The sequence below is a fragment of the Juglans microcarpa x Juglans regia genome, chromosome 4S (genome assembly GCF_004785595.1).
Source record: "Juglans microcarpa x Juglans regia isolate MS1-56 chromosome 4S, Jm3101_v1.0, whole genome shotgun sequence".
Classification (NCBI taxonomy): Eukaryota; Viridiplantae; Streptophyta; class Magnoliopsida; order Fagales; family Juglandaceae; genus Juglans; species Juglans microcarpa x Juglans regia.
Genome location: NC_054601.1, coordinates 5,564,277 through 5,591,275, shown reverse-complemented (window position 1 = coordinate 5,591,275; position 26,999 = coordinate 5,564,277). Strand labels below are relative to the sequence as shown.

At 34.8% G+C, this 26,999-nt stretch overlaps 3 protein-coding genes and 1 long non-coding RNA gene across 6 annotated transcripts; 2 read left to right on the top strand and 2 right to left on the bottom strand.

Moving 5' to 3' along the window:
- The first annotated feature begins 1,122 nt into the window (after positions 1-1,122).
- Positions 1,123-5,160, top strand: LOC121263100. The gene is made up of 7 exons (XM_041165892.1): positions 1,123-1,266; positions 1,358-1,623; positions 1,982-2,069; positions 2,252-2,415; positions 4,222-4,249; positions 4,438-4,546; positions 4,896-5,160. The coding sequence occupies exons 1-7, from the start codon at positions 1,260-1,262 to the stop codon at positions 4,975-4,977; spliced, it is 744 nt and encodes a 247-aa protein (XP_041021826.1). The 5' UTR covers positions 1,123-1,259; the 3' UTR covers positions 4,978-5,160.
- On the top strand, positions 2,444-3,656 carry LOC121263241. Its single transcript, XR_005940214.1, has 2 exons — positions 2,444-2,840; positions 2,981-3,656. It is a non-coding gene; the product is annotated as an uncharacterized LOC121263241 (long non-coding RNA).
- Positions 5,161-5,590: 430 nt separating the features above from the next.
- On the bottom strand, positions 5,591-20,770 carry LOC121262803. 3 transcript variants are annotated; one of them, XM_041165411.1, is made up of 25 exons: positions 20,718-20,770; positions 20,338-20,404; positions 20,130-20,247; positions 17,671-17,749; positions 16,861-17,469; positions 15,636-15,826; positions 15,424-15,495; positions 15,022-15,156; positions 13,352-13,470; positions 12,962-13,267; positions 12,567-12,654; positions 12,360-12,465; positions 12,167-12,283; positions 11,457-11,620; positions 11,204-11,324; positions 10,772-10,996; positions 10,498-10,688; positions 8,387-8,554; positions 8,165-8,270; positions 7,775-7,912; positions 7,137-7,298; positions 6,855-7,055; positions 6,535-6,729; positions 6,363-6,434; positions 5,591-6,130 (listed from the first exon to the last, which is right to left on the bottom strand). In XM_041165411.1, the coding sequence occupies exons 4-25, from the start codon at positions 17,716-17,718 to the stop codon at positions 5,978-5,980; spliced, it is 3,687 nt and encodes a 1,228-aa protein (XP_041021345.1). In that variant the 5' UTR covers positions 17,719-17,749; positions 20,130-20,247; positions 20,338-20,404; positions 20,718-20,770; the 3' UTR covers positions 5,591-5,977. The 3 variants fall into 3 exon arrangements, with proteins under 3 accessions (XP_041021345.1, XP_041021344.1, XP_041021346.1); XM_041165410.1 differs by lacking the exons at positions 20,130-20,247; positions 20,338-20,404; positions 20,718-20,770 and adding exons at positions 17,895-17,959; positions 17,994-18,168; XM_041165412.1 differs by lacking the exons at positions 20,130-20,247; positions 20,338-20,404; positions 20,718-20,770 and adding exons at positions 17,895-17,959; positions 17,994-18,168 and having other exon boundaries at positions 12,167-12,280.
- A 670-nt stretch (positions 20,771-21,440) lies between these two features.
- On the bottom strand, positions 21,441-25,013 carry LOC121263207 (glucose-6-phosphate isomerase 1, chloroplastic-like). Its single transcript, XM_041166041.1, has 8 exons — positions 24,807-25,013; positions 24,138-24,178; positions 24,035-24,074; positions 23,882-23,955; positions 23,746-23,794; positions 23,502-23,609; positions 21,825-21,858; positions 21,441-21,715 (listed from the first exon to the last, which is right to left on the bottom strand). The coding sequence occupies exons 4-8, from the start codon at positions 23,902-23,904 to the stop codon at positions 21,699-21,701; spliced, it is 231 nt and encodes a 76-aa protein (XP_041021975.1). The 5' UTR covers positions 23,905-23,955; positions 24,035-24,074; positions 24,138-24,178; positions 24,807-25,013; the 3' UTR covers positions 21,441-21,698.
- Positions 25,014-26,999: the final 1,986 nt, after the last annotated feature.

Genomic DNA, 26,999 nt, shown 5'->3' with positions numbered 1-26,999 from the left:
TTGGCAACCAAACAAGACCACCAAATCAGTGCTCCTATATATGGGTGCGACGAGTTCAAGATAAATTCTTTTTTTCCCTAAAACAATAAAAAAGAAATTTACTTTCACAAATCTCAAAAAAAGTTTTATGCAAAGAAGTGATAAGAATCCCATAATTTTCTCAACAATTATGTGTAAAACTGAAGGAACAGACAAAAAGACGATAAATGTACATTAATTTGGCCATGTAGGACGTGGTGTCCCGACAGTTTCCCTGACCGATTGTAAATAGATTTTTTCTTTTTCTTTTTTTAATTTATTTTTAAACAAATGTAGCATATTTAAAAATACTTTAAACATATGGTTACCAAATAGTAAATAACATTTTAATAGTATAACTTATTACTAAGCTATAAGTCATAAAACTATAAGTTATACCAATCGCAATTCCGAACGTATATTTTCTTATAAAAAAGTTAAATTTATCTCAATCTACGTCATACATTTTAATCTAAAAAGTTAAATTCATCTCAATCTTAAAAGGTTAACTTCGTCTCAATGTAACCTATAAAATATTATAATTTATATGTCAACTCAACTCATCTCAACATCTAAACACAACTTTAGCATATTCTCTATCCCAAGGATGATTGATAATATTTGTCAAGCGACGTACAATCTGGTCAAATGAACTAATTCTAATTTTATCACAGCACATTTATTTTTATCAAGTTGTAAATTTTAATGGATGATATACGTATTATTATTTTTGTAACTATGTTTTAAATTAAAAATATTGATGTAAAATGATTTTATTTTATAAAGATATATCTAATTTAAAATAGAATTGTGTAAAAGATTGTAAAAATAGTTAGACGTGCATATTATTTTAAAAATAGTAATATTATTTGAAAGTTTTTATACTACATTTTTAATTTTACATTTAAATTTTAAAATTTATATTTCAAATCATAAAAATAATATATAATATAAAAATCTTTAAATAGAATTATTATTTTAAAAATTGATCTTAATACATTGTAACATTAATCAGTGATTTTGTTTTATTAAAATAATTAACCCGACTCCGTCTGTGTAATAGGAGGCAGATTTCAGTTCACGGCACGGCAAGTCGCAACCTAAAACACACGTTTCTAAAGAAGACAAAGGCAGCACGGATAAAAAAAAAAAAGCACATGTTATAAACCGATAATCTTCCATTCTGCAAACCTCCGAACCCCAATCTCCACGACAAGACTATCGACAGGGTTTCTCCATCCATGGATGGTATGGAACTCATAGTTTACGAAGGAAAAAGGCGTATTTAGGGATAAGATCTGGCTTGACTTCGTGCCCTTTGAATTGTGTCTTATTCTAGGGCCTATGGAGATCGATGTGGCAGGATCGATATCTTCGGCCATCGGCAGAATCCGAAGAGAGGATTCGGCGGAGAAAGATAAGCTCCGCGTGAAGAGAGAGACCTTGCAGGCCGTGCTCGAGCAGTGCCAGAGAGCTCTCGAATTGCTTCATACTACTAGCGGTGCCGACGACGACGATATTGATGACGTTGACGGTGCAAATGTCGATGAGGAGCAACGTGGAGAGATTTCGGGATCGCTGCGGGGTAACCGAGAGGCCGATGAGGTATGAAACTTTCCTTATTCGTGTGCGTGCGTGCGTGCTGTCTGTATTTTAATATGATTAAATTTGTTTTACGAGTTGGGTCATAGTTGTACTAGGCTTAATTTAGTTTATCGTTTTGTCGGAGCATTAATTGGGCTCTGTTTTTCTTTCTAAAAGTGTTTCGAACTCTTTGTATGATTGATCATTTATCAGGCCTTTGAATCTGGACTGAATTTCTTTATCATGACATAGCTTTCTATAGATTCATATTGGATGCCTGCATTGCAAAGCAAAATTTTTATTTTCTAGAATTGGTCAATCTATTAAAGGAATCTGTTGTTCCTTTTTTTAACTCTATATCCATTGCATCATGATGCAGTTGTGCGATCTTCTCAAGTCTAGAGTTGAATGCCCCGACTTCCTCGAAAAGCTAGAGTGTGCAAAGGCTTCAGTTCCACAAAATGCTGGTATGCAAAGATAGACCCCCCTCCTTTTGACTACTTACCAAATATACTGCAAATGATTCATTGTTCAGTTTGAAGTTGAGGCCTCACAAAACTTTTGTTGGACTACAAAAAAAGATAGAAATGATTTTTTCGTCTATTTTCTCTTTATGTGTTGGATGCTAAAAGAATTTATTGTTCTGTAGGAGAAGAAGTCAGCTCCTGGGACATGGTTAGTGAAAATGATCTTTGGGAAGGTGAAGATATTGATTCAGAACAAGGAGAGTATGTTCTTGTCAGGCAAGAGGATATTGTAGAGGGTATTGCATGCTTCATGGCCGCATACTTATTGTCCCTAAAACAGACTAAGGTATGCTACATTTCATAAAAAATTGATGCCTTTTTGGATCCAGTTTTCACCATGTAGGTAAATTTGTGTTTTAATTATTTTTTTAAGTATCCAACTCTTTTGGCTTGTGAAAAGAAGGCTAATTAATCACCAGTGATGTGTAGTTTTTTCAGTCGAGCTGCATCTCATGGTTTAAATTCGTACCTATACGCATTGCTACATTAAAAAGGTTGCTTGAATGAGGGTATCTGGCCATTCCTTGTTTCCAAATGCTTTTTGCACACTTCACTTTGGTGCTCACCCTTTGAGCTCATCTTATATCCTTTCTATTTGCTATTGCTTTTGTTTTGATCTAGAGGAGCACAAACACGCTCAAACGTCTGATTTCATGAGGAAATTAGAGACTTCTTGAGTAATGAGTCATTACCGCCATTAGGTATTGGCAAGTTCGATGATCTCCTATACTATTATTATTCAGCTAATCCATCAAAAAGGCTGTATGCATGCACAAACAAATTGAGACACAAAGACACACATGAAGTCATAGAATTGTGGCAGTTTAATTATTAAATTGATTAACCCCTAGGGGTTGGCTCAAGTGGTAAAGACCTTGGTCTTGGTGGTATGCTTCCTCTAGATCTAAGGTTTGAATCCTCTTGAGTGCAAACAATTTCTAGGGGCCATTGAACTGGAGGAACTTCCTCTTGAATTACCCGACCCTCGCTGGAAACTTCTTACCGAGGGCTTGTGCACACCTGGAATTAGTTGGGACTTTGTTCTTGGACACCCAGCAATAAAAAAAAATAGTAAATTGATTAATGACATTTATTGCAGTCTAGAATTACTTTTTGAAGAGAAAGACAGCAAGTTGTTGCATGCAATCGTTGTGTGTGGAAAAGAGGTATAGATTAAGACTGCTATGCATGTGAATGCTGGATTTTTTATGATTATTTTCTCTCTCTGATATATAAATCTTTTCAAGTTACTGACTTCTGGCATCTTGTTGGATTGCATTGATGGCTCTACTGCAGATATTAATTTAGTGTGCAATGTTGGTGCATTGCTAGTGAGGGCATCGCATTGTGCCTGCATATTAGGGTCTCCTCATCGTGTTTTTAAAGAATATCATACATATGATGCCTTTAGCTGCTTGGAATACTAATTGAGATGGATCCGCTTGTTAGTTATGTATGTGCCCACTTTAACATGTTTTTTACTTCCTAATGGGTTTTCTATTTTACTGCTGGGAACAATTTAAGTAGATAATCTTTTTTTATATAGTTAATTTAAGTAGATAAACTTGGAAGGGAAAAACTTCTATGTAACCTGAAAAATATTATTAATTTGCACTTGGTATCTTCCTATCTTGTCAAAGTTAAGACCCTAAAAATTGAATTGTCACTTAGTGAAATGTCATCTCAGAGAATGAGCCTTAAGAATCCGTTCTTGGTTTCATGCTAAAACATTTGCAGTCCTTTCCAAGTAGTATATTAGCGTAGCTATGCATTTTTGAAGATGCAGCCGCGCAATATTGTAGATTAAAAGTTGTGGCATTGTATTTCACCATGCTATGTGATTATATAAATGACTTCCTCAAGTTCAATATGCTTTAAATAGTATGCATTAAACGGTGTTTTTGTGCATTCGTTGTTTAACCCAGATTAATGTTTGTCTTGCTTTTGTCCAGTCTTAACTATCACAATTTGAATAAAAAGGTCTATGCATGTCCACCATGGATTATACAAGGAAGTTTGAAATAAACAATATTATGTCAGTGCTATGTTTAAAGAAAAGAAATATTTTAATCAATTGGTGTTTATTTTGCAGGATTTGACACCTAACCAACTCCAGGATGGTAAGTTTGATTGCCTTCGTTCTTGAGCTGGAACTTTATCTTTCTTACCAACATCCTGTGGAAATTTGAAGAAAAAAAAGTTACTTTAGTTATCGTTCTTCTGTCACTTCAAATAAGTTGGTTGTAACAATTTTTTGTTGTTGGAAATGTGGGAATGGGGTTCTGACATCCTCTGAATTCTCCTTTAGCGCTTAGCAAGACGTTCTCTGTGAAAAAGAAAAAGGGAAAGCTTCAGAAGGCTTGGGATGGAAGCAAAGTCATTTATAATGTGGCATCTTGGGGTGCAACTGCTATAGGGTAGGTTAGGTTAAATCCCATCTAATCCTTATTTCTATATACCCTGCCTCCATTATTTGATGTGTTTTGATTATGGTTTGGACTACTAGCATGAAAGGGATTATGTGTCTAATTCCTTTCCAAGTTTCGAGAATGTATACTCCCCGCATCTTGGTTTGATTGTCAATAACGTGCTACATGTTCATTTTCTGTTGTTTTGAATTTCCTGTGTACTGAGCAAAAAAGAGAATACCTATCTAGCGATCTTCATCTCTCTCTCTCTCTCTCTCTCTCTCTCTCTCTCTCTTTAAATATGTTGTTCATCATCTTTTTGTTTATTTATTTAGTATTTTGGTTTTTTACTCGACAGGATATACCAGAACCCGGTAATTCTCAGGGTTGCAACTAAAGCCTTCTGGACTTCTTGCCATGTAATATCAAAGCTTATATGATTTGCCTGGGCTACATGGAGGAAAGTTCTGGTGCAAGGATTCTCTGTAGTGTTGGTGGTGTGGTAGCCTGGTGTCCTGCGAGCTGTGTGACATTACTGTAACAAATATCGTGACCACTGATTGATTTTAGTCTTGTAAATATTTTATTCAGGATTTCCAGATTGCAATTCAAATTCATTGGAAGAAAAAAAAAAAAAAAATCCATTGTAATGGCTTTAACAGTAAGGCCTTGTTTGGATTCAAAAAGTATTTTATCTCATCTCATTTTATCATTACAACTTTCTCAAATTTCTATACAAAATATAATAAATAATTCAATTTTTTCAAATCTCAAAATAATAATAATATTAACAAATAATATTTAAACAATATTTTTTTTTTAATTTTTATCTAAAACTATCTCATGGCTGAATCCAAATTAGTCCTAAGAGTGCTGTAAGTTGGGTTGATGTCGTTATCAATGGATTTCCATTTTATAACCACTAGAATATGGAAAGAAACACCCTAAACTATTGAATTTTTGTAATCCTGATTAAGATATGCTTTCAAATGAGTGAAAAACAAAGTTGTACAATTGTCACGTGGAACGTGAATGAGACCATAGTAGCATGTGTAAAACTAAAACATAGTTCATCAATATTAAGGAAGAAGAAACCACTATACCATATATGGAGATTACATGTCAAAAAAGAAGGTTGAGGATTTAATATGGAAAAAGTAATTAGACAAAAAGGGAGCCCTCAAAACAGAGCAGACTGATGATTCTGGAGCAGCCAGGTTGCTTGCTCCCTCAAATTAGCAAACTCAGCAGGTGTGAGACTCTATACATATGCATCTAGATGACAAAAACGACTCATCATCCATGTCGTTTTCTGCGGGCCAATTGGGATTATCTACCCAACATCTTGTATCTCCAAGATTACTTGAGCTGTTGAGCCCCTGTGCTTTTTTAATTGATATGTTTCCCTTCTTTGAGTCAGATTTACATACTAACATGGGATTAATAGTAATATGTGTTGTCCTTGTGATTGGGAACATCCTTGCAAAGAATTGAACGGACTTCCATGATAGATCTAGGCGGCTCCAGGTCTTTCTCTTGAACTGTATTTCCAAGTAGCTGCTGCATTTGTGAGGCAAAGGTATCATCCAAAATCTGCAAGGCATTGAAATGCCAAATATGAGAAGGGAAAGTACAGGAAGAATGTAGAATGGAACAAAAAGAAATGGAAAACCTCTGGCTAACCGTCATGACATCACAAACAAACCGAAACTTTTCGCATTCTAGAACCAACTTTTTAATAAACTAAATTACTAGCAAACTCAAGCAGGGACCAGTACTGATGAAGCTAAAATCATTGGTTTAAAGTTGCTATGCTATTACTTACAGTAACTGCAATCCGTGAACCTTTATACCATGACCTGTTCTCTTTCCTGTTCTCCAAGAAACTTAGAACATCCTGTGACACAGGAAATAGAACATAATATGCAGAGAAGATTAGCTTCGAATCTGAATCTGGAATGTAGTCCGTTACTAAGGTACAGGTGCAATGAATTTACCTGCCCCAGCCGGTCCCAGTAACCGCGACAGAGTGAAATGAAAACATGAGTCTCAAAGATGGTATGAAGGTGATTTATTGTATTTGTCAACTGCTCTTTAAGTGGCTGCATTCTACCCCGTACATCAGATTCCACCACAGTCTCCTTTGAATCTTGAAGAATCTTTTTCAGTTTTGTAGCATTCTGTAACTTTGACTAACACAACAAAAAGAAAGAAGCAAATAACTGTTTCATAAGAAATACATTTCATCTCAATTCTACACCATAGCAAATCGCTTAAAATCCAAACAAAAAATGTGGAATTTCTGGATGATACCCACATTCTCTGCAAGTTTCTCCACAACTGCTTGCAGATAATTTCTGAATTTGGCTCTCAGCATTACTGTTACTTCACTAAGACGCTCTCCAGGAACTGAGTTTCCACCATTAGGGATGCAAGAACCCCATGACTTGAACTGAGCTTCTAACTTTGGGCGCAAGATATCGAGCAACCTCTTCATGGAATTCAGTACAATTCCCAGCTGAAAAGCAACACCAGATTCAAACCAAAAGAAATACACTTGGGAAAAGGAATATTACACATTTGAAAAGTTACAACCGACCTCGTCAGGAACAGTATAGGGGCAAACGGAACGTTTGGCAAGTTTCTGAACGTACTTCAGGCCAAATTTCTTGGGTGCCATATGCTCCTTCAACGGTGATAAGACATCTGCATATTGCTTGTCTAAAGCTTCCACTATAGCCTTTTCAACATCGGCAATAGCCTTATGGGGAAAATAGTCCAAAAAACAAAATCCAATAAGTTCAGTGTCTATAATTTTGAGATTTTATTTTTAACATATTGAACGACAATACAATCATGCTTTCAACTTCTACTTCTAGTTCTACAAAAAGGCAACAGGCAATTGGTACCTATACCCCACGCCCCAAAAAAAAAAAAAAAAATAGAGTGAAAGAGTCTATACATGCCCTTAACCTTGTTTTCTTTATATAAGTTGACAATCAAGAAGCAAGGCTGAAGGCTGGTTACTGGTGTTTAGACAATGGTCAGCAAAATATAATACATAAAATTAAATTGAAGTTATAACTCAACCAGATCTTATAATTTAGAGAAAACATCACATTAGATTATACAAAGAAAACTTACCTATAAAAAAAATTATATAAATAAAATGATGGTGATATCAGATACCAAATAAGAAAATAAAGATTGAGAGATGAGAAAGACAACTGGACATACATTCTCCAAGCCAAAAACATATTCTGGCCATCGGCATATGATGATCTCATAGTCACTTAATGTTTCTCTCAGTCGGTCATACATGTCATCAACAAAAGGAGTAGTAGAATGTTGGGTCCTCACTCCCGACCATTTTACCTGCAAGTACATAATTCTCAGTCAGCCGTTACATGTGGAGATTATAACTTGTCATGTGCAATAACATTTAAGATTGAAGAATTTTCCAAAGAAACAACTCTCAAAATAGGCCTCCAACTGACATATTTCCCCTCCGAAGAAGATATATCAAAATTATTCTAGTTCCACGCAATTTAGCAAAAACACCAAAAAAGATTCGGCAAACATACGAAAATAATAGCCTGTAGTAATACCACTGTTTAATATATGTACCTTATCTAATTTGCATGACTCAAGCAATGATAACCGTTTATCTTGTATCCACACCAAAATATACAAGTGGAACAATTCTTTTGCATCAACTCCACCTTTGACAGGGCTGCGAAAAAGCATATAATTGTGTTAGAGCGATGCAAAGTAAGAATTACTCTGAGAATAGAGGTTTCCCCCTACTCTTTCTGTGCCATAATTATAATGCAGAAGAAATAACAATACCTGATGTTCCAGCTGGCGACATCCCTTTGAAAATCTGCTGTAGCAATAACAAGTTCTGCTACAGGAGGCGAAGGGCCCGTGGGGGGGCAAGCAATGAGGAAAGCACGCAATCTGTTGCAAAGCTCTGTGCTGTAGATGGATGAAGACAGATTTGGAAGGTCTATAAAACTGCACAAAAGAAATTCAAAATATTAGGGTTCTATTTGTTTGACATGAGCTTGGCAGACAAACCACTAAGTAAGAACCACAAGTAGATAAGCAACATGAAAATTAAGAACAAGCATGTAATACTATGAACTTAAGGATGATTCCCCAGCCAAGAGGTGTTCCCAAATCATATTAATCAACATATCCTACCACATTCAAAACTCTCTACGACATAAAAATAAAAGAGAGCTTACAGGTCTACCGTATGTATGTATCATATTTGATAAGTAATCGAAATTTTATCAAGAAACGCAAAAATAGCGTAGTGCAAGTACACAAGTAGTATACGAGGGGCCTATATAATACATTAAATGCAATAAAGTGGATAATGTTTATTTTTAACATCAGAAGGTAAGAAATGAGGACAATTTATATGTCAAGTTGTTTGCCCTCTTCAATGGAGGTTTCATGTTGCTGATGATCTCAAAATGTTCTAGTTAGGATTTTCAGAATTTTTAATTTTTACTTCAAACCAAACATCTTTAAATACCAAAGATTTTTCTATTTCTCACTAAAAAATCATCAATTAATTTGCCTAAATCTCCATAAAAAACCTAAATAATTTTCAACACAAAAACCCCAAAAAACCAACTCATAGAAATCTATTCAAATAACTTTTTAATCCTACCTGCCCACTTCCACAAACCACCATACAAAATACGTCTCAATTTTTTCTTATCTAAACAATTTCTCATCCTACCTAGCCAATTTCACAAAACCTAATACAAAATGCGTCTCAAGATTTTTTCAATAATTCTAAAAAATTAAAGAAATTTTCAGTTACCGAACATCACCCTAAAGACAATAAAGGTCAAACTTTCCAACAACTCTAGACAATGAAATATCCCTTTTATTATATTAGCATATGATTGCAAATTAGAGATGTTTCCTTTCAACCATATGCACTCTTTTATTAGCTTAGGAGACAATGGAGAGGTTAAGATGTGGTGGGTCCCATCTAAAAGAAGGAAGTTTGAGGTCATAATTTTTGTTACGCTTACAGGCACTCCCTTAACTTGGAAAGGTTGTTGGGAGAACACATCTCGTTTGAGGGTGGCCTACAACATTGGAGAAAATCCTTACTATAGATAAGTTGAGAAGGAGGGGAATTTTAGTAATGGATTGGTGTTGAATGTGTACGAAAAGTGGGGGAATAAACTGATCTTTTGTTGCTGCATTGCGTTGCTAGGAATTATGGACCTCAAGACTCCATCATTTTGGTGTTGATTGGGTGATCCCTCTGAGGGTTGTAGAGTTGTTACCTTGTTGGCATGTTGAAGTCGTCAAAATGTTGTTCATTACAGCGAGGAAGCTTCATGTATGGTTCCATTATGCCTCATGGAGTTGTGGTGCGTGTGGAATGAACATAATGCTAGGAGTTTTGAAGCTTGTGAGAGAACGGCAGATGATCTTAGGTCTATTAAGGGTGTGTGTGGATGTTGAAGTGAGTTGAGTTGAGTTAAGTTGTGATGATAAAATATTGTTAGAATATTATTTTTTAATATTATTATTATTTTGAAATTTGAAAAAGTTGAATTGTTTATTATATTTTGTATTGGGATTTGAAAAAGTTATAATGATGAGTTGAGATGAGTTGAGGTGAGTTTGGTAACCAAACGCACCCTAAATCTTTTTGTCTGGATGTAGGCTCAGAATTATCCTGGCCTTTCCAGCTATCCCCTTTTTATACACACCTCTTTGTTTCCTCACTTTGTATTCCTAGTTGGGTGCTTTCTTTTGTATACACCCTTTGACTTGGGTTGCACCCCCCTTTGCACATTTGAATAAAATTGACCTTTTTTTTTGCAAAAAAAAAAAAAAAAGATAGAGAACTATAAATTACTGAGTATTTACTTATCAAAAAAATAAATTACTGAGTATTCAGATGACTGCTTGAAACATACCTAGGAAGTATATCTTGATTATGGATCTCAATATCAGTAAAAATCTCATTCCTAATGTTCATGCACAGTGATATCATCTTCCGGTAAGCAGTAGACATGGTAACACTGTCCATCAAACCACCTTCACCGTTGTTGGCAACATATTCATCTGTTTCAGTCAAAAGCCTTCTTGATCTCTTCTTTGCTGCAACCTGGGGAGAAACTAACTTCGATTAAAACAGATACATGTACAACTCAATCAAGCATCAGAACAAAAAATGTTTCACTCTCAGACCTGGAAATAATGGCATAACATTGTTTGAGCCTCAGGAGATAGGATGTCGTGAAGAAGTGTATATAATTTAACAGCTGGTTCCAGCACAGGTGCTGCAAGCCCAGTTGCAGGCTTGAAAACCTCCATGATACCCGAGGGCAAGGATTCATCAAGTGATTTGTAGTTCTCAAAAACTAATGCGAGTATCTGTTCAATTTGGTCCTTAGTTTCTCCTAAGATTCGATTCTGATGAAACAACCAGAATTTATGCAAATTTGTGTTAGAAGATACCAGAATCCAGCAAAGTACTATAAACAAAAAAATACCAGCATAATACAAAAGCAACTAGAAGAAAGTAAAATGTAACCAACGCAATACAATAACAACAAGAACCATATAAGAACATTACGAAACAATTTTTACATTATTCAAGCTGGAAAGTTAGATTTGCACCTCTTGATGACTCAATGTGTTCTTGCTGTGGCCTTTCATAACAACTGGCATTAACAAGTCATGCACCAATGTGAGACAGTCAGCTGTTGGTGTAGCAACATCCATGACATAAGAAAGATACCTGTGGATATTGCAGATTGAAACATCAACCAACATAAACAGCCTAAGAAGAAAAACAGGTTCGATAGCTTATTATATTAGACAACCTAGTGATTTCAGTAGCAAGAAGCAATTAGCATTAGCATCCAATTACCTCAGCTTGGTGTATACATCAGAAACCCCGTAGTATGAGGCAAACTCTGTTGAGAGCCATTTCCATGGACCGTGCAACAATAGGTTTCTTTGTTGAAAATTCTGAACCTTCATAGCAACCTCTAAAACTAGATCATATGCGACTGTTTCTGCAACAGAGCCACACTGGGACCAAAGGAGAAACATATATTATCATTAAGCTATTCATAAGCCATGACATAAAATGAAAAATCCAGGTTCCCACTTCCTTTTTTTTCTTTTTTCTTTAGTACAGGGGGTGGGCAGTATTTTTAATTAAAAGCAATCTTTGAAGTTCTATTTTTTCCAAAAAAAGAAAAAAAATCAACAACTTTTAGCATAACAATCTGTAATAATCTTATAAGAGGGTAACCCATCAGGTTCTCTAGATAAAGACGCGACAGAAAAATTGAGACCAATACTACAGCCCCTTGCTAACGCCCCGAATTGTTGCAATAATAGATCAAAAGGTCATATCTAACTATATAAGTAGGATGTCTCACATCCTGATCTTTCAATCATCTACTATATTGGGAACACAGCGATGATTATAAATTATATAAAAATCATTTAAGAATTTGGGGTGCATCAGATAAACAAATCTCACTATTATTGAAATATGAAACTACTGCTTATAAGTAACTCTTGATGTGGCTAACACATCTGAAGATAATCCAGTATAGAGTCACTAACCTTTGGATGACTATTATCATCTGAACTAGTTGAGTAGTTTATATACAGCTGTATCTTGCCAACAACTTCATGTTCTGGCTCGCAATAAACAGACCACCAGCGTAGCCTGTCAGCCTGCAGTCAACTTTAATATCAGCATTCTACCAGAACAAAATCTATGCTTAAAGCTAATTGAAGGGCGAAGAAATATTACTGGATCATCAGCAATAGTAGCCACTTGAACAAGGACACGGCCAAACTGCTTCCCCTTGGAATCTTGGATTTCAAGTAGTAGGTCATCTCCTATACTATCTGGAAAGCTGTAGGGTTGTGTGTCATTTTCAAGCAATCTTTTGTTTTGATAAGTATATTCTCAAGTAAATTTAGAAATACATAGAATAAATATGGGAAGAGAACATACAAGACATGGGTATCACCGGATCCAGGTTGCATTCGAATTGCATCATCATCAGGTGAACTTTTCAGCCTTAACAGACAAGAGTATGTTTCTGACGACATTTGCAAGTGAAGAGGAAAAACTTTTAAGCTTACGATTGAGAACAAAAAGAACAGAGAATTGACCAGGTAAAATATTGTGTGGTGCTATGAGTATAAGGTCTGAACATCACAGTCATCGCAGTTCCAATCGCTAATGGCTTGCAGCAATTTGGAGATGCAGAGCAAAATTGTCATTGATCTTGTTTAGTCCAGCCAGATGGGGGAAATCAGAGCATGCAATTTTTTGTATGGTCCTATGTTCTTACATTGTGGTTTCTTAACATTGATATGCCAATATGGTTTGCAACTTTTGCGTACCTTGCACAGCTTCATATGACGAGGGGCTGTTGCGTAGGGTAGTTACACCATTTTTGAGGAGTCCAGACACCTGTTTTATATACCGTGTACTGGCATGCACATATGCCAAGCTCTGACGTGAAAATGAGCCATTTGCAGGAAGACGTGGTGCAACACGAATCTTTCTTACAGCATGCCATCCAGAAGTGATTGTTGACTGCAAACTAGAACAGTGACATTGAAGGGACTCCAGTCTGATTGCTGGTGGCCTAAAAGACGAGATACTACAGCCAGTAGGTGGGTCCAAGGCCATTTTCACTTTACGCACTGCACAATCAGTATGATGTTAGGATAGTCCCCTTCCTAAGCACTTGAACAATGAGACTGCCAGAGCTTAGGTTAAAAACCTACCTTGCACCCTCATCTTGCCAATAATTTTCTTAGGCTTTGGAGCAACCCCCTCACTGACAAGCTCTGAAGTGTGCTTCACTAATAGTTCATCTTCTGATTGTAATAGCACTTTCCGTAATCTGCAAATATATTATGTTATAATAAGCATAAAACGTCCAAAAGAACCAACAAAATGTTGTATGTAAGGAGGTATCCACGCATAAAGTTTTCCCGATCTGCAAAACATCAAGGATCTTTCAATGGGAAGGAAAAAACAAATATAGTACTGATGTGTGAGATGCAACAAATATATTTGTTATTGCTTCACCCAATAACATATTTTATTGGGTGAAGCAGCTAAATATTAGCTTTATTGAATTCCCAAAACCTTGAAGTACAAATGCTAACTTCTGTGAGTTATAGTTCTTAATTTGGAAACCTTATCCACCTATTGGCTATAAAATACACAGATTTCTATGGACTATTCCTACATTAATTTACTTCTAGAGTGACTTAAATTTTTAACCTGCTGCTTATCAGAAATAAATCTCAATTGCCAGATAGTTTTCAAATCTGGCTAAAGCAAGACATTAGCTAATTAGAATAGGACAGCACCTTTTGCCTACTTACTTCAATCCAGTGATTTCAAATACGTACGTTCTGAAGGACAGAGTACTGTCTTATAACATAAGAATAATCTAGACAGGCTTCGTTGCATTTCTGAGGAGTAAATAACAAATTCCCAACTATGTTTAGATAGTTAATGCAAAAATTTTATTCAAAGTGCAGAGAGGTGCAACCTAAGTGCATGGGAAGTATTCAAAAGTAATAACTACTCCAGATTAATCATATCTAGTAATGTTTTTGTACTAATGGAATTATGTAAAACTAAAAAAAGCTGGCCCAAGCAAGTAGGGTTAAGATTTTGAGATACGTTAAATTATATTACTAATCCGCCAATAAGAAAATGCAATTAACTTGGTGCAATTAGATGCAAGAAAAACCATGATGCAGAAGACGGCTGGAGCCAATTAACTTCATGCATAAGAATGAATAGAAATTCCAAATATAGTTCCTTATGTGATGAAACTGCAAAGCAAGATTCTTTTTGTTTGCCAGAAACATATAGGATATGGCTTATCACATATAATTAAGATATAATTTTCCATCTCTTCTCTATCACATAAATTCCTCCAGCATCTATGGGTATGTATGGTTATGAAAAATTGAGAATTTTTTTTAGATACATGTTTTTGGGTTTTGGGAAAGAGAGAAAATTTTGACTAATTTTTCTAAAATAATTTTTGTATTGGAGTTTGTGAAAGTGGATAGGTGGAGTTGAAAAGTTGTTTGAAGATAATTTTTTAAAAGAGTATTTTTGTTTTTGAGTTTGTAAAAGTAATTGCATTGATTTTTGTGTTTGGGTATTGGATGAAAATTTGAAATATATATATATATATATTTTTAGATTTTAAGATGTGGTTTGATTTGAAAAAAGAATGGAAAAATTATGTGTAATCAAACAGGGCCTATGCCTTCTGATTTCACAATCTCTCTGTAATTCCCTAAGCGTTACTTCCACTTCCAAAACCACAAGATAGAACAACAACATTAAACAAAAAAAAAAAAAAAAAAGCAGCATGAATCTATAGCATTATAGATGGACAACAGGAAGAAGAGGTTGAACCCACCCAAAAGCATCACGTAATAGAGCACATTCACTTTCCAAGAACATCGGAGCTTCCATGCACTCCATTGCCCATGCATGAAGACAAAGTCGCACACATGCATCATACGCAATCACAGCATGCCATGGTCCTAGAGCACTGGATTTTGATTTACAAATCAAATAAGAACAATAATGAAACAATTGATTTACCACCAAAAGAGTTTTGCTACTTGCAAGCCTAGTCTGTTAATATACTGCTTGTTACGGGACCCATTATAGTTATAAAAAGGTTAAACACCAATACTTTTTTTTTTTATCATCGTGGGACCCACTTAAGTAGCGTGTTAAGTGTGTGAAAAAGCAGGCTTGCAAATAGTTTTTTCCCACCAAAATTATCTATAATTGCAGTGTTGGATAGACATACCTTGCATGAAATGTTGGGAGGCGAGCTGGATATAAACCTGAAGGTGCACCTTCTTCAGAAGTGGCTGTAGTTCTATTGAAACATAACATAAAAAAATGATTATATTTTCCAAATTTATGACAAAAACTCGAGTGTTCATGTGTTAAACAACAGAGAGTGTAATATGCATATGACTTTTGCCAAAAAAATAACCCTATGAGGATCACACAAACCTTACAAATTTCTCAGGATTCCTATTTCCAGAATTGTTCTCCGGCTTAGCACTGGATGTGGTTTTTAATGTATTTCGATCATTTTTGGTTGATACTGGACTTCTCTCAGTACCTTGATTAATTTCTTGAGCAGAACCACAAATAGGTGGTGCACTGGGGACGTCATCATCATCATCGGAGAACTTTTCATTCTGCAGGTTTCTCGATCAAAGACAATAAATAAGATTCACTTGACAGAAAGAATGCATGCCAAACATGCCAAGAACACATATTAACAAGATATTTTCCAAATGTCATAGTAGTGCTAATAAAGGAAACAATTAAACTTCCGAACTTTCTCATCCCAGTTCATGGGAGTAACATTCCAGCATAAATTTATGTCATAATATAGAAAATCTTGGAAATACACGAGTCATTGATAGGTAAATATGGTACAAATATTAATGTAGTAAAAGAGGGTAAATTGCTTTGTGGTCCACCCCGGCATTGCTTGAAAGAGTCACTAGACCTCACTAGACACACTCAACAATCCACCCCCCCCCCCCCCCTCCGGCGGGTGACCAGCAAATCAAATTGGTAGGCATACAGTACCCTAAATTAATATTGCTTGCATGGAAAATCAGCAGGCGTCATCTGACCATTCAGTCCTGGTTATCTTCACTGGTTTACAATAGTCAAAAGGCACAATCCAGGTACACAAAATGTAAGAAAATCAATTTTAAACAATGTCAGAAAATTATTTTTGATCAATGGCGAAAGAGCTCTAGCTCAAATACCAGTCAAATTCCTTGGCCATCCAAAAAAAAACACCCAATTGTAGTACTAGGTGTTTGGAAAACAAGCAGATCATTCGGTAATTTTGAATATGCCTGAAATTATTGTCTATAAATAGAATACGCCTGAAATTACTGAAATTGCTGCAAGCTTATATCTATTTCTACATTAATATTTGATGCTGACAAAGACAACTTATGGGAGAAAAGGTTCCAATTAACTTTTGCAGTTATAGTTCTCAATCCTGAAGTGAAGTCTTGGGTGCCACGATGCCCAGTGAGAGTGCTCAATGTTTCAACACAGATAGGAATGCATTGGGCTCCTATTCTCAGAATTTAGGCAAAATCCACATGTTAGATATAATCCAACGCAAAAGAAAAATAAAATTGATATGTAATTGAAACCAATCGCAAAAGAAAAGGCTGAAAAGTACACTTGAATTGTTACAAACCTTTCTGGTTGCACTTTCCACATTCACCCGTGATGCCACGCTTGAAGCATATCCCTCAGAAACGTAAGCTCTAGTGTGAGGCACAGCACCGTTGACACTTCCCACTTGGGTAGTTGAAAATTCCGAGCTAGCAGCAGAATCCGATGACTCATCCTCTGTATAGCCATACTTCCCAACCAGGTACCTCCCATTTCCTCTCATTCTCTCCGCCACATGCCCATGTCTCCTTACCACTGTTTCCATTGACGAACTGACATCAGAGTACATATAATCACTAGCATAGTGCGGCGGCCTCTGCTCTGGGTTCCCGTTTCTATGAGCAATAGTACCACTGGGAACCCTTTCGTCTTGTGGCGACGATTCAAGGGAATATCGGCTCTCATAAACCTCCTCCTCTGAACCAGTGCTCATATCATGGTCAGAATTAGACTCGCTCCCGTCTACATCACCCAGTATAGCTGTAGACACCGGAATGGCATTTGAGGGCAAATGCCCGCTTCTAAACTTTGCTGGAGGGGGCAGTCCAAATCCCCTGCCGCCACCAATGCGAATGTTGGTAATGGGATCTATCCGAGGTATCAGATTGGAGTTGGAGAATGGGACTTCTTTCTGATGAGAAACAGAGGCCAGAAATTCAAATTTTTTTTTTTAATTGTGACTTTGGAAAAACAAATGATACAACCAACTAAAACATGCCCAGATCACAACACAGAATGAAAACGCAAAACACTTACTAAGAAAACTAAAGAGAAGCATTCACAGAAAAGGGGAAAAAAAAAAAAAAGTTGGAATTGAGTTAGTGAAGCTGACCTCTGTAACCCATCGACGCCCATTTTTATCAAGACCCTCCGTGAACATGATTGCTAAGACTCTGTCTTCGTCACCTCACCTGCGCTCACAATCAAATCTTAACTACCTTTTACACCCAACAAAAGATAAATTTTTATGAAAAAAAAAAAAAAAAAAAAACTAAACAAAGAACTCAGATGCGACAAGTACGAAGATTACAGTCCTCAAAACAAAGAGGAACTCACATAAGAATCGAACTTATCTCGGTCGGAGCTCAACAAAGAGTAATGTCAAGAGAAAGAAAAAGATTTTAGAGAGAGGGAGAGAGATCAAAGTCAAAATATTTAACAAGAGGGTGCGAGATTTGAGAAATCGAAATGGTTTTGTAGCTTGGCCCAAAAGCTTTCCTTGCTCGGCTGTGAGAGAAAGTCACACAAAGCTCTCTGCAAATCTAGGTGGAATGGTGGATTGTGTCTCACTCCATTATAGTTTCTTCGTTTGTTCAGTTTTATTTTTGTAGTACCTGTTTTTTTTTTTTTTTTGGGGTAGATTCCACGTTACCAAATTCAAATTATAATCTCACTAGGATGTCGGACCCAGAAAATTTTCCCATCTAAAACCCCGTCGTATTACCCACGAAATCACTAAAACGTCGCCGTTCGTTCCGAAAAATAAAGAAAAAGAAACGGAAATTCCTAAACAAAGGGCCAGAAAGGGAACATAAAAGCGGCACATGAAGGCAAAAAAAAAAAAAATAACGGGCAGTTGACGTGCAAATAGAAGCTCCGTTCCGTTCTATTCATTTAAAAAATGTTGAAACAAGTCGAACGTTGCAGTGGGGACACCTTTTAACTCTAAATTCCCGCCTACTCGACACTCGAAAATAGAAAAACCTCAACAGTCACATGAGTAGTGGGTCCCACTTGGCCCATACTTTTCTTGCTGGTCGTCGTTTGTATGTTTGTTTGTTTGTTTGTTACACCTATCCTGCCTACATTGCTAAGCTCACTCAGCAGACAGACACGTAATTTTATTTCATGACATGATGACGGCCGACAATCATTTCATATTCTTAATAATTATATATATTATAACAGCAAGGATTTTTTTATTTGAAAACATTTGATTTGAACATTCCATCCACAGCTATTAATTTTCATTTTTTTTTATTATTAATTTTATGTTGCTCCAACATTTTGGTAAAAGATGAAACAATACATGTTTAGAGATCGGTAATAATACACGTATAATTATTTTTATAATATTTTGATAAAAAAAATAGTGTTATTAAAGTCTCGTTTATTTTCACATATGAGATTAGATGATTTAAGAGAAAAGTTGAAAGTTAAATAAAAAATTATTAGAATATATTTTTTTAATATTATTTTTATTTTAAAATTTGAAAAAATTGAATTGTTTATTTTATTTTACGAGAAAATTTAGAAACATTATAATGATTAAATAAGATAAAAAATTTTGTAAATCAAATTATATCACGTAGATAGTGTGTGATATAAAGATTTTTAAATAAAATTATTATTTGATAAAATAATATTATTTTTATAAATTATTTTACAAAAATACCCTTAATTTCGAACAGAGTTGTGTATCATTTTTCTTAGATTAGGGATGATAAATACTTGAATTATGCTAATTCAATATCATAAATATTGAAAGATTATAATTTAGAATCTTTAGATTATAACAAAATATTTGTATAACGTTCACATTTTACTGTTAAAACTTTGATAAGGACAGCGCTCTCTTTTCGAATTGGCCGGCGGACTCGTCGTATGCAGTCAGCCACGGTAACTCAGCTAAGTAATTGTCAAACTATAAAACAAGCAGGGGGAAAGAAACAAATACACAGAGCAGAACAGTAGAGCTAAAGATCGACGGTCACTTCTATCGAAGTGGCTGTGTTCTTCAAATAGAATAATGTTCCGCAATTTGGTCTACTTCTTCAGCATTCTCTGGCTCAAGAGTCCGATATTCTTGGCCCACACAAGAAAATGATAGGCCAGCATAAGCGTGGACTATTGGCCCTGTTACAATGAGTGCAAGAAGTTGAAATCAGCATTCCCACAACTCGAGTCCACTAATGCCAAAATTCTTAGATTTTTAACCAAGCTGGTGTCCATTTAGCTCAGTGTTACATTTCCACTCACAAGGATTCCGGACTTAAAATTTTGCTATGCATCAGTTATTATTTATTTTCACACTTCATAATTGACAGTTTTTTTTTATAAAGTGTGGGATATTTTTTATAGAATGTGAGATGTAGGATAATAAATAATGACTGATGAGAAGAATTATTCCCGGATTTAATATTATTTCTGAATTATTTCAACAAAAATCCCCACTTCCAATAAAGTGGTGCAATACAACAATAACAAAACTACAGTAAAGTTGGGATATTCGAACACAAGTATAATATATTTAACATTGCTTTTCATCCGTGATTTAAGCATACAACCCATCAGCATTGCACTCCCCAAGGAAAACTTTGATGCTCCGCGGCGAACCACAACTGCCTCCAGTGATAAGTGCGCTATCATTTGCAGCCATTTGAGCAATAATCTTGTAGATCATTTCGATCTGAGAAAGATGAACAAAGAAAATGTGTCAGCGAAGCCTTTAGTTGTTTGTGAGACATTTCCTGAAAAGGGAATACAAGGTAGCATTTACATCTTCGGGAGCATGGCAACGTTCAGCTGCTTCATCCAGAGTCAGCGGTTCCACAGGCACTTTGCAACTGAAAACAGAGAAACATGTTGATGGTAATCAGTAACAATTCTCCAAACTATGACACTTTCATCAGTCATATATTCACAAGTCACCAGAGGACTCCAGGGTTTTGATTGTAAGCTTGTAATACTTCAATCTCTTCATAAATGCCCAACATACAGCGAAGTGGTGACTCCATATATACAAGGCTAATAACTGAGTACAGATGTTTAGGATTACATAGGACTTCCTATTTCAATCCTGATATAAAAAAAGATAAGAAGATTAAGAAATGGGAGTAACAATAAAGACCTAGATTGCATGAAGAATTAACATTGTACCTGGCCTCATTGAGTACTGCCAAAACACGCTTCTGAAGAGCTTTTACTTCTCCAAGAAATGGGGATTGCATGTGCAAGCCCTTCATTAAATGAAAGAAAGTACTATTTTAATAAGGATATTATTGCAATTTTAAAAAAATTTAAAGATAAAATTAACTAGACTTGCAATGCAGTCTCCAAATGGAGACTGTACGTAGCATTGCTCTACTTCTCCTTCTGCTTTTTTCCCAGCTTCCACACCTGAGATAACATTTTTTTATATACATAAGAATTTTATTAATATGAATAAAAGACTAGGTGAAACCTGAATATATGGGACGTATACAAGAGTAAGCACGTAGGGCTAAGAAGAAAATACCTGAGATGGCAACTAAAAGCAAGACGATACAAAGAGAGATCAGAAAGAGCAACGCCAAACAGGTTAAGGCCCAGTTTGTATTCGTAAGTCATCTCAACTCATTTCAACTCATCTCACTACTATTCATTATTATTCATCAACTTTAACTCACAAATTTCATTACTATTCACAATCCATCTCAACTCTTCTTAACTCATCTTCAAATCCAAAAGATACCTAAGTGATCAATGTGCATATATTAACTCCCAGATAATATACGTAAGTACCCAAGGCATGACACACCCACAACACAACCTTCCAATGCTCACTTCCAGACTGAAAGCTTCACAGTCATTAGCATACAACGCTGACCTTGTTCCCTATATGAAATTTAATCAGTATGTTCAGTTTAAAAAGACATAAAAGTAACAGCGCTTTATCAGCTAACACAACAAAACTGAACTTCTATCTTTAGACTTGGTGCTATTTGGATCAAACCTGCAGCATACCAAAGAGGTAGTCACACATGTGACGCCATGTTCAAGCTCCCAATCATGACCGCAGGAGAGGGGGGGGGGGGGGGGGGGGGGGTCTATCACGATGCACCTCAATGAACATCACAAAGAAGTTCTGCACACCTTATCTCAGTTGCTGAATATAACTGCAGAAAAGAAGAGGTGCATCGGGATTAAACATAGTCCACATCATGGGGCATATCATATAGACTTAAAACACAAAAACAAAAACTTATGCGTGCTGATAAATGCTACCTTTATTCCCATAGACAGTAGGTCCTTGATTCACCTGTGACATCAAAAATTCAATTTTTCAGTCGCACTACAATTTGAACATCTGAAGCATCTTGATGAAGAGTACATCCAAGAAATTAACTTGGAGAAAAACCATATTCCGATATACAGAGGTCCTCCATGCTCAGTTGCCAACAATGTTGGGACCTTCCAACAATGTGATGGAAGTTGAAACATTGCCTCTATACAAACATGAAACGGCCTATTTCATGAGCTACAGAAGCTTAGGGTTCGTTTGGTAAGTCAACAAGTGCTTTGGAATGTTTAAGCACTATAGCATCTTAAAAAGTGTTTTAAGGCCTTAGGGGTGTTTTTATACCATAGCATTTGGGAGTGTTAGACTGTTAGTGAGTATTCTGTAAATGTTTTTACTAAGGAAAATTGAGGGAAAAAAAAATCTTAGGGAGAATGAGATGAAAAATCATAGAAGATAACAATATATATATTTAAAAAAAAAAAAAGACAAATTGCATATATCTGTGAATAGTCAAAAATGGAGGCTGGGGGATTCTTGCCCACTGCGCATGGTGGCAGAGGGAGATCCCCCTCTACCTCAACTCACGTGGCAGCTGTGCAAGAGGAGGAGGGTGGGGAGCTCACCTCCACCTCAGTGCTCCCACCTCCCAAGTTTTTGTTTTTGTTTTTATATATATGTTTTGATAAGTACTTATACCCACATATATATGTGTGTATATGTATAGGTAGGGTGTGGGGGTTTTCTTAAAGAGTTTTGAAAAAAAAAATATTAAGGCTGCATTTGGATGTTGAGCTGAATTCAGTTCTTTATAAATAGTAGTGAGTTGAGTAGTGGAGGGAATTATGTGGGGCTCATCTAAACTGAGTTTAAAGTGTGTTTAGATGTTAATATGAGTTTAGTACTTTTTATAGAAAGTTGAAAAATGTCGTAAGTCCCACGTATAAAGATGTGTTAAGTTGAAATAGGTTTTGAGTCATATGTGTAAGTAGGTTTTGAGTTGAGACGAGTTTAGTAATTTAAGAGTTGAGTGTTTGGATGTTCGACTGAGCTCAGTTGAGCTCAGCTGAGTCTTGCAACCAAATGCAGTATAACAGATTTTTCTGTTGTTTGTGCTTTGGTAAAAACAATTTTGGAAACCACTCTCAAGAACAGTTTTCAGAAATCACTGCATTCATGAGAATGGTTTCTAAACAGAGCCTTAGGTTCAAGTTTGACCTTATGCACATGCTAATTTAGTTTAGTAACCATATCGAGAAACAAATAGATATATAGGCAACATTTATCTTCAAGGGATTTGACCACTTGGTCCAACATTCAAACTCATGAATTCTCTTCTCAAGTTTATGCTTGGCCCTTTTTTTTTATCGGTAAACAAAATTTTATGGAATGCTTGGCCCAATTATGATAATTATGCTGGTGATTAATTGTAGACAGGGTGATTAAAACGGCTCTTGGAAAACAAGAGTAGGCATACATTAATCTGAATGGAAACTTGCTCAATAGAATCAGATTCACCCGTGGAAGCCCTCACCAAGAAGTAACCAGACCCTTTTCAATCTAAATAACTACTATCGCTAGTGAACTTGAATTGATCTTCAACTTGCACAACCCAGTTAAGTTGCACAAACAAAAGCCAATAATCAAATCTTTGTAGCACATACCTGATTACCATCCAAGTCAAACTCCTTCCCAAGAGATTTCATGACCAGCAGCTGCAAATACCGACTAAACAACAGTAGACTATCCTTGTAAGGAAGAACAGCCATATCCTAGGAAAAAACAATGGTAGACAAGCAAAACCAATATAAGAGAAGCTGAAATTCAACATGGTTCAGATATCATGCAATTCTTAAGGGTATTAAATACCTTTACACCCACGATTATCAAAAAAAGAGTATGAAATTCCTTTGATCCTATCCCGTCAGAAGCCCAATACAAAGCATAAACAACAATGTAGAAAATTCTTTATCCTCGTGAAACAGACAACAGCATTTTCGAGATATGACAATGAGAAAAAAGAAAGACTAGGAAAACTTCTTACCACCATGATTCTGTTCGACTCATCCATTAATGATGCACCAGCATTGCGGCAAGCATTTCTCTTATGTCAATTGCCTGGATTGTAGATTGATTATGAACAACAATAATACATAAAGGATAATTACATTAAGTTCTGAATTGAAGAGCCAGTAACCTCAAGTGCTGCTGGAAGCAGACCAACTGCAGACATTTCGTATGTTCTACTACCCAGCCAGTCAAACACAGGGAATCTAGCTAGCCAGCCCTCAATTTTTGCGGTGTTTTCTAACAATGAATATTCTTGCGTTATGGGAACACCCTGAACAAAACAGTTATTAAGCAAGAAAATCACAATTTTGCAATTAAAATCAATGGGGAAAAAATCTCAGATATGTTAGAACTCCATCTTTCCAACAATTAAACAGGTATTCTGGTATCATTCGTGCCAATCATCTCAAATCCGTAAAGAAACCAGTACCTGGCCAGACACTATAATTAAAAGGCCAGTGGGGAGAAATAAATACGAATCAAATTGCCCTTTTATTTCTATTGAGACATTTTCCAATAAAGAAAATTTCTATCGATAAATTTGATAAGTGGTTCATGCAGTGTGATAGACAAACAACAGGCGTGCAAGTGATTCAAGCATAACTAAAGTCCGAAAATCTACCAACGTTAGGTTAAAAAGAGAGAATCATGGGTATCTCTTTGATCCTCTGCCATATTAGTATAGGCAGCCAACAGGTGAAACTTCCTCATGCATAGCCAAATTGGTCAATGTAAAACAAGATAAATAGAAGTTCACATTGTAATTACCAACATTAGAAGCAAGTGAAGGTATTTCCACTAAAGACTCAATGCAACTCTGGATCTGATTTATCACCAAAAGATCATATTATATTTTTACCGTGAATTAGGGGCTATTAATAAAAAGCAGAAAGAAAAACCTGTTTTGCAAACTCCAGGCCAGCTTCACGAAAAGCTTTCTGTACTTCCATTTCTAGTTTCAGGAGTGCCTCCCCTCTGAAAACAATTTTAATTTTGAGATTATATTAGCAACAATACAACAATACTTGAGAATATAGAAGGCATTTTAAGGAAGGAAATATTTTAATGGCAGTGCGTAGCTAGGTATAAACCAGCTCCTAGTTCTTGTGAGGAATAGAAATCCTCACAAACCATGTAGGCTATATCATATACAAACAGTCGGTTACGGCATTTCTGCATGATGACAGTATTTTTTATATGCAGAAATACTCTCATTTCGATATTATTTTTTACATGATGTGCCAGCTATTAGTACGTTAAAGATTATTAAATATGTTAATATATTTATTTAAGTAATCATATATACAATCATTTTTACGTATTCTTTATATATTTTATTGATATAATTGATCAACATAATTATTTTATATTAAAAAAATAATACAATCAATCACATTAATAGAATATACAAAAGAGTACACAAAAATGGCAGCACATAAAATTTTTATATTTTTATAAATTTTATACATACATGTATTAATAATTATGATGTCGTTTTAGATAATAAATTGAGATAAGATTAGTTGAGATCGAAGTTAAAAGTTGAATAAAATATTATTAAAATATTATTATTATTTTAGGAATTGATAAAGTTATATTGTTCATTATATTTTGTATAAAAATTTTAAAAAGTTATAATTATGAGACAAGATGAGATGAAATATTTTTACTATTTAAACGAGGCATATATTCTTATTATGAGTAGAGAGATGATACTATAAGGTTGCGTTTGGATGTTAAACTGAGTTGAAATGATAAAATATTGTTATAATATTATTTTTTAATATTATTATTATTTTAAAATTAAAAAAAATTAAATTATTTATTATATTTTATATTAAAATTTAAAAAAAAATTAATAATAAATTAAAATAAGTTATAATTTAATAACCAAACGTAACCTCAAACTTAGTAGATGCGAAGCCATTCGTGTTCGTGTGAATTGTACCGTTTAATAATCGATCATAATTTTATATTTGCTCGCGATTTATTTAATAGAGAGAGTAATTGAGCCGAACTCAAATTGAAGCATCATCTCGAGTAGCTTTGTTTACTTACAACCCTTACTTTTTTCAGATTTTTTCGACTTTCAATATCATACTGTTAAAAAAATATTGTAATCCAGTCAAATTGTATTAAGTATTAAAAAGAATGTTATATATTAATCATTATTTACTTTCATATCCTATATTTATAATTTTTTTATAGAATGTGAGAAGTTTTTCATTAAGTATAAGATGTGGAATGGTAAATAGTAACTGATAAAAATAATTTTTTTAAATATTAAATGATCAATTTGTACTTTAGTTTTTTATTAATTGAAAAAGTACCATTTTATGATAAAATTATATTTTACGTTTTATGACTAAATGGTCTATTATTTGGAAAAAAAAAAAAAAAATTTGTTCACAAATTATTTATTTAATTTTATGGTTTTCCTAAATGAAATAATAATCTCAAGATTATAACTAACTTGTAAACTATTAAATGAACCGTATGCGGATACAGTTGATCAATAATATAAACATAATTATCTTAAGAGTGTATCCTTAGGTTATAAATCTAATTTTTTTTTTTTTGTAAAAATTCGATTTATTAATGAAATTAACTAAATGTGAATCATTTGATACATTTTTAAGATATGGAGAAGATGATAATAAAAAAATGAGACAATATTTTTTTTTTAAGTTTATACGAATCAAGTTGAAACTTCTAATCACAACTCAACTTATTTGAAACTTAAAGGAAAAATAGTTTTGATATTAACGGAGAAAAACATACTCATTCAGTTAATTAAAGATAATCTTGGTGTCTCAACTTAGGATATAACCGATCTGATTTTAGACAAATTTTGAAATTAAATCGATATACACTAGCTTTAGAAATGTAATAATCAATATGAATCAATTTATTACCGAAATTAAAACTTTCAATTTTTTCAATTTCAGTCTAGTCTAATCCGGTCTAATTTTTCAGTATACCATTACACGTATAGCACTATATAAGTCGAGACTTGAGAGCCGATTCTTCTAATGTTTGTTCTCCTCAAGAGAACTTATATTTTATATTATAAGATTAATAGATACGAATAA

Bases quoted from the DNA above. Each gene is read 5' to 3' on its own strand.
- LOC121263100 (XM_041165892.1), top strand. The intron at 1,624-1,981 runs GTATGAAACTTT...ATCATGATGCAG, and splicing joins GTAACCGAGAGGCCGATGAG to TTGTGCGATCTTCTCAAGTC. The intron at 4,547-4,895 runs GTAGGTTAGGTT...TTTACTCGACAG, and splicing joins TGGGGTGCAACTGCTATAGG to GATATACCAGAACCCGGTAA.
- LOC121262803 (XM_041165411.1), bottom strand. From the start codon at position 17,718: ATGTTCACGGAGGGTCTTGATAAAAATGGGCGTCGATGGGTTACAGAG. The intron at 15,496-15,635 runs GTTTGTGTGATC...ATGTTTCAATAG, and splicing joins AATCCTGAGAAATTTGTAAG to AACTACAGCCACTTCTGAAG. The intron at 15,157-15,423 runs GTATGTCTATCC...ATCAAAATCCAG, and splicing joins CTCCCAACATTTCATGCAAG to TGCTCTAGGACCATGGCATG.
- LOC121263207 (XM_041166041.1), bottom strand. From the start codon at position 23,904: ATGAGTCGAACAGAATCATGGTG. The intron at 23,795-23,881 runs GTAAGAAGTTTT...AAGAATTTTCTA, and splicing joins AGTCGAACAGAATCATGGTG to CATTGTTGTTTATGCTTTGT. The intron at 21,859-23,501 runs GTATGTGCTACA...TTGATGTCACAG, and splicing joins TTGACTTGGATGGTAATCAG to GTGAATCAAGGACCTACTGT.